Source organism: Equus przewalskii, chromosome X, assembly GCF_037783145.1.
Source record: "Equus przewalskii isolate Varuska chromosome X, EquPr2, whole genome shotgun sequence".
In the NCBI taxonomy this organism is placed as follows: domain Eukaryota; kingdom Metazoa; phylum Chordata; class Mammalia; order Perissodactyla; family Equidae; genus Equus; species Equus przewalskii.
This window is the reverse complement of record NC_091863.1, coordinates 1,037,501-1,043,697: the sequence shown is the minus strand read 5'-3', so window position 1 is coordinate 1,043,697 and position 6,197 is coordinate 1,037,501. Positions and strand designations below refer to the sequence as shown.

Genomic DNA, 6,197 nt, shown 5'->3' with positions numbered 1-6,197 from the left:
AGCAATTCTCCTTGGTGAACAAGTGTCCCCAGGGACTGGAGGAAACTCACAATTTGGGAGCCATGCTGGACAGTCAATGTCGTACCCACCCTTTGTTGAGAGGTCCCTGCACGATGGGGTTCCGTCGACGTGGGCTTTGCAAGGACCCGCCCCAGATAGGACGCCGGCAAGGAGAGTGTGGTGGGGAATTTCTTCCAGACTCCGTCCCGTCATCTTCCTCTCCATCCACAAACCACCACACGTGCCTAGTCCCAGCCCGTCTTATTCTGCTTGAGCTGAAAGAACAAACAGCACACATTGGGCAGCTAACCAACAGACACATATATATTTCTCCCAGTTCTGGAAGCCAGAATCTGGAATCCAGGTGTGGGCAGAGCTGGTTTCTCCTGGAGCCTCTCTCCTTGGTGTTTGGACGCTATCTTCTCCATGTGTCCTCACGTGGTCGTCCCTCTGTGCGTGTCTGTGTCCTCATCTCCTCTTCTCATAAGGACTCCAGTCCTGTTGCATCAGGACCCACCCCAATGAGCTCATTTTACCTCCATCACCTCCTTAAATACCCATCTCCAAACTCAGCCTCATCCTGAGGTCCTCGGGGTCAGGACCCCAACATGTGAATGTGGAAGTGGGGAACACACACCATTTAGCCGGTAACACATTCTCTGCTGGCGTGGTGGTGATGCGGGGTCGGTGAGCCGAGGAGTCGAAAGAAAGATTTCTTAGACTCTCAAGATCTGGCGGTAGTGCTCTTTTATTTAGAGAATAGTGTGGAATAGCATGGGGACAGGACCCATGGGCAGGCAGAGCTCCTGCTGCTGCCCCGAGTTGAGGGTTAGGGCTAATTTTATAAGTCATGGGTACGTGACTTATTTTTACTGGAGAAAAGAAAAGATGATGTAAAAAGTCATTAAATGATTTCAGTGCAGATGGGGTCTGGTTATTGTGCGGTCATATAACTTTAGATACGAATCTGGCCATATAGATCGGCATGCAGGTGAGGATGCCCCGGGCTTCTCTCCCTGGGGCAGTCCTAATTCATACCATAAAAAAAAGTCCACTGGGTCGTATAGTTTGGCATGTAGGCCAGGTCACCTTGGGCTTCGCTAGCTGGGGCAGCCTTAATCCACATCAGTGGGATCTGTCTGGCTTTCCAACAGTTCTGTCTGCAAAGACAAGGAACAGCCAGGCCCCACCCCACCTCTCCAAACCTAAGGGTGTCACAAGAAACCCCCCACCTCATTACAGCCTCAAGCTCACTCTCCTCAAATTATCCAATCCCAGGTGAGCAATGGAGAACCTCCAGCCTCCAGAAAAAGACGTTGTTCACAGCCATCAACCAAGCCAAATCCTTCTCTGGCTAGCTCTGCTTGAGCCAATTCCCCTTTCAGGTAAAGAAAGAAAGAACAGCCACCCCCTATTCCTTCCCCAGGGCCCCAGGTCCTTTCCCCCTGATAGCCATGGCTTATGGAACATGGAGCCAGCACTTTCACCCAGCTGTGCCTGCATCCTTGGTCCACGGAGCCATTTAGCATCAGCTGTGGCCCCGTCACCTCCCTCCATGCACCCCTCCACATCCTTGCCCCCTATGGCCTTGTCCCATGTGGCTTTGAAACCACGGAGCCCCCACGTTCTTGAAGTCGATTCGGACCCAGAGAATCAAGGCTCATCCTCCCTTTCCTAAAGAACTCTCCAAAACAGTACTTCTGGGGGACACCAGCTCCCACTGCCCCATCCTCCTTGGGCACTCCTAAACCCTCACGGCAGCCCTTACTTGGTTTCGATAATTTGCCCAAGCGCACCCAAGGCGCCTGCTCTGCATACCTTGGACAATCTTCCCTCCCTCCAATGTACAATTTCGTCAAAGGATCACATCTGGACTCCGGCCCTGCCCAACCTTCCTTCAGAGCTACTTCTGGGCTCCCAGCTTCTCGTTCCCTCCCCCCAGGCCTCCACTTTCTCCCTTTATGCTGAAGCAAGGAGCCCCAGCCAGCCGCAAAATCATCGGCTGACAACAGCTCCTCTCCGGGAATCAAGAAGCAAGACAAAGAGAGAAGCAGTAAACAACGCCCAAGAATTAATCCAGCTAGAGGGGGCCTCCCAAGAAATGTAAGCCAACTAAATCTGCCAACTAAAACACAAAGGTCTCTTCTGGAAACACAATCTCCAGCCCTATTTCTGGAGATGCCCCAATGCAGCGAACTTAGTGGGGAGCGATTCCCAATTACCATCTGGTAAAAACGCAGACCTGAGTGGGAAAGGTGAAAAAGAACGACTCCAGGGGCAACGAAGGGGGAGGACCAGCAGGCAGACTCTCGAGGTAAAAATCTCACGGCTGAATGTCCAACTAGGCTAGCTTGCTTTGAACACCCCCTCACCTGCCCTTGCCCACAGACTAGAAGTCTGGCATCCTGGACCCTCCTGAAATCCAGCTTGACATCTTGGTTGCCCGACTGCACGAGGCAAGTCCTAAGACCCTTCATGAGATGGAGACAGTGGGCTCCGGGCCGGTAGGGGCGTCCCCAAGGCCGCTGGCGGGGGCGGGGTGGTTGCGTGCCTCACCATGCCCAGGCCCAGCCAGCAGTAATTATCTCCTCGCAGTCACGGAAAACCTGTTTGCAAGACCAATTTGCAAGAGATTAAGAGGATTAGGGAGGGACCTGGGGGGCCCCCCACACCCCGGTGCTGCAGCTTCGTGGGCGGGTACGGGGCGCAGAGCGCTTGGGGCGAGGTCCTGCGCGCCCGGCCGCGCTCCGCCATGGGATCCACCGCGCAGACGGGACGCGCCCTGCCCGCCACCAGGTGCCCCAGGTGCGCGGGACAGGGCCCCCACTTGGGCTTGGGGCTGGGGGCACGACGGGGGAGCGGTTGACAAAGAGGGAGGGCTTCCAGGGTGGGCATGCGGCCCCGGGAAGGCCGGGCTGTGCGCGCGCCTGGGAGTCACCAAAACCCAGCTGGAGGCCCGTTCTCTGCTCTGCACAGACGCCGGACGAAAGAACTGGGGTGGGCGCAATGCCGCCCCACGGGGTGGGGGCATGGGGGAGAGGAGGCCAAGAGTAGGGGGAAGGGAGGAGGAAAAGAGAACAAAGGAAGAGTGGGGCGGGCCGAGGGAGGAGGAATGCCGGTGGTCACGACCCGCAGAGAGCGGGCGAGCTCCCGCCCCCGCTGCGTAAGGCACGCCCCCTTGGCACGAGTCCCCATTTCCAGCGTCCCCTCACCCACTCTCTAAGACGCGTCCTGTCCAACCCCTTTGGCACCCCCGCCTCCTCGGACGACCGTGTCCCCTCCCCCCCTCCCTAAGACACACTCACCCGCCCCCGTGTCCCCTCCCTTGCTCTCCAAGACACACGCAGTCCGGTCCCCCGTGACCCCCGTCCTCGCGTCTCCTCCCAGCGCAGACAAACCCTCGGTCCTACACTCTCCCCCTTCGCCCCGCCCTCGCGCGCCGAACCCCCAACATTAAGACACACCCCGTCCCGCCCAGCGGCCGCCCCCCCTGCAACCCGGAGCGCGCTCCTGTCGCCCCGCCCCCCCCAATTCTCTAAGACACGTCCCTTCCGCTCCTTGGCCCTACCCCCAAGAGGTCGGCCCTGCCCCGTTCAACTCTCCGGCCACGCCCCGTCGCGGTCCCAGCCAAGGCGCGGCGGGGACGCTCCACGAGTCTCCGGGTTGCTCGCGCACCAGGGCGACCTCCCGGAACGCAGATGGCCCTGAGGACCCCTGCTCGGCCCTCCTTCCAGCCCGGAGCCCGGGAATCGGGATTAAGGTGCCCCAGGCCCGCGTCCCTCGGGTTATGGGGCGGGGACAGCCCGGGATCCGCCCCCGCGCCGCTCCAAAAGCCCGGTTACGCACGGTCGGTTACGCACGGTCGCCCGTGCGCCCAAGGCCCTCGCAGACAAGGTCCCCTGCAAGTGTGTGCAGTGGCTGTTTGGGCAAAACAGCCTTGCTGGATCTCCCTGGCGCGTCTGGGGTGCTTTTAATCCCACATTTATCGTTTTCAAATGTAAGTCGTTCTGGCGCTCCCAGCCTCCCGGGAGCCGGAGCTCCGGGACATCTGGCGGAAGGCGCGGTGAGGCCACGCTGGGCCTCTGGCCGGCTGACCCAGGCCCTGAAGGCCAGCGCCCCACATCGTACCCTGCGGTTTGGTGTGAATTCAGCCAAAGTGGTGGGAAGGAGGGGCCTGGATCAATTCAGTCAAAGGAACCTAATTTTGGCCAAACCGCGACTTTCACAACGAAACCGAAAACAACCTCGCTCACGTTTACCGCGGTGGGTGTTAATTCTGCAAAAGGAATCAGAAGCTAGTTGCAGCCTCTTGTTAAATCCGAATTTCGTGGCGGCGCGTGTGCCTTCCCCGCGAGCTGGTTTGAAAAGCCAACTTCTCGTGCCAAATCACGGACGTTTATTTCTGCCTTTTGTTTTCCTCTGCAGGGACTGTGGGCCCCTCGTCCTCATGGTGGGTTTGCTACTGAGGACTTGCGAGTTAACAGCAGCCGGTGCCTTGCAGCCGAACATCCTGCTGATAATGGCAGATGATCTGGGCATTGGGGACCTCGGTTGCTATGGGAACAGCACGCTGAGGTACAGTGTGGGGCCGGTGGTGTTGCTGGTGGTGCGAGTCTGTGTGGATTCGGCTGAATGGTGCATTGAAAATCTGCCTGTAGAAATCGGGCAATTCTAAGTGCATCCGGTCTCAACACGGAAAAAAGTATTTTTCGACCGGAAAAGAGAGTCCTAACCCTTTCAAACAATAGGGAACAACTGTGGTGGGTGGGCATATTCATTTTCTGGTGGCGGGTGATAACAAATGACCGTGCACTGGGGGCTTAAAATGGCAGGACTCCATCCTCCCCCGTCCTGGAGCCCAGAGTCTGGGGTCAAGGGTCGCAGGGCAGCGGAGTGAGCAGGACGTCCTGGAGCCCAGAGTCTGGGGTCAAGGGTCGCAGGGCAGCAGAGTGAGCAGGACCTGTGGGGCTGGAATGCAGGCCTTATCAGGGCCTTAGGGGCCCCAGTGAGGTTGGAACAAAATCCTACAAACTGGGTAGTTTGAACCCCAGGGGTCCACCCTCCCCTGTCCTGGAGCCCAGAGTCTGAGGTCAAGGGTCGCAGGGCCGTGCTCCCTCCGGAGGCTCCGGGGGAGGGTCCCTCCTGCCTCTTCCAGCGTCCGGGGCTCCAGGGTCCCTGGGCTGGTGGCCGCCTCCCTCCCGTCTCTGCCTCCGTCCTCACGGGGCTGCTCCTCTGCGTCTGCGTCTCCTCTTCTGTCTCTGAGGAGGACACCTCCTCCAGGATGCCCTCATCTCGAGGTCCATAAGTAATTATATCTGCAAAGCCCTTATTTCCGAATAAGGTCCCCTTCACGAATCGTGGGGATTAGGATGTGGGCAGGTGTGTTTGGGGGCTGCTGTTCAAGCCGGTATACAGTGAGTAAGGCCCGTTCAGAGTGTGCAGGCCCCCACGCCATCCCTGCCAGGAGGGAGGAGGACGATGTTTGCATGCTTTCCGCACCAGGAGGAAAGCTGAGAGAGCTCCTCATGCCATTCTGTGGGCGTTTCCCTTAGATCACCCCAGAATTGAACACACGTCTGTCTCCCGGGAGCTGCCGCCTTGAGGACTAGTCTGCACCCAGCAGGGCCTCCCTCCTTTTGGGACGGCCTTTGCAGACCGGCAGAGATCTCCCATGTACCCGGGGATCTTCTTTCCTCCCTACTGAGCAGACCTAGTTATAATTCACAAAACAGACAGTTGACTCATTTAAAGTGTACACTTCAGTGGCTTTTGGTAGTTTCGCAATTCTGCATCTGTCACCACAAAGCATTTTAGAACATTGTCATTCCCCAGAAAGGACCCCTGCACTCTCTTAGCCATAACCCCGATATTGGCTGAACTGTGTCCCCCGGATTCCCATGTTAGTGTCCTAACCCCCAGGACCTCAGGATGGGGCTGTATTTGGAGATGGGTCTTTAAGGAAGTGATGGAGGTTAAATGAGGTCAGTAAGGTGGGTCCTGATCCAAGAGGACTGGACCTCTTATGAGATGAGGACACAGACACTCGCAGAGGGACGACCACGTGAGGACACAGGGAGAAGACATGTCCACACGCCAAGGAGAAAGGCCTCAGGAGGAACCAGCCCTGCCCGTACCTGGATCTCAGACATCCAGCCTCCAGGACCATGAGTCCGTTCATGTCTGTTTTTTGAGCTGCC

At 57.8% G+C, this 6,197-nt stretch overlaps 1 protein-coding gene across 7 annotated transcripts in view; it reads left to right on the top strand.

Annotated features, from left to right (window-relative positions):
* Positions 1-2,162: 2,162 nt before the first annotated feature.
* Positions 2,163-6,197, top strand: part of LOC103567713 (arylsulfatase D) — a 26,575-nt gene continuing 22,540 nt past the window's right edge. For 2 of the 7 annotated variants that reach the window (XR_011535761.1, XM_070603583.1), the window contains exons 1-2: positions 3,768-4,263; positions 4,426-4,575. Coding sequence is in view for 6 of the 7 variants with exons in the window: in XM_070603583.1 (XP_070459684.1) it covers positions 3,788-4,263; positions 4,426-4,575 (626 nt within the window). In the remaining variant the exon portion in view is untranslated. Of the gene's footprint in view, positions 2,315-2,536; positions 2,806-3,559; positions 4,264-4,425; positions 4,576-6,197 lie in introns of those variants that run through there. The other 5 variants (XM_070603587.1, XM_070603585.1, XM_070603588.1 and 2 more) reach the window with 5 other exon arrangements.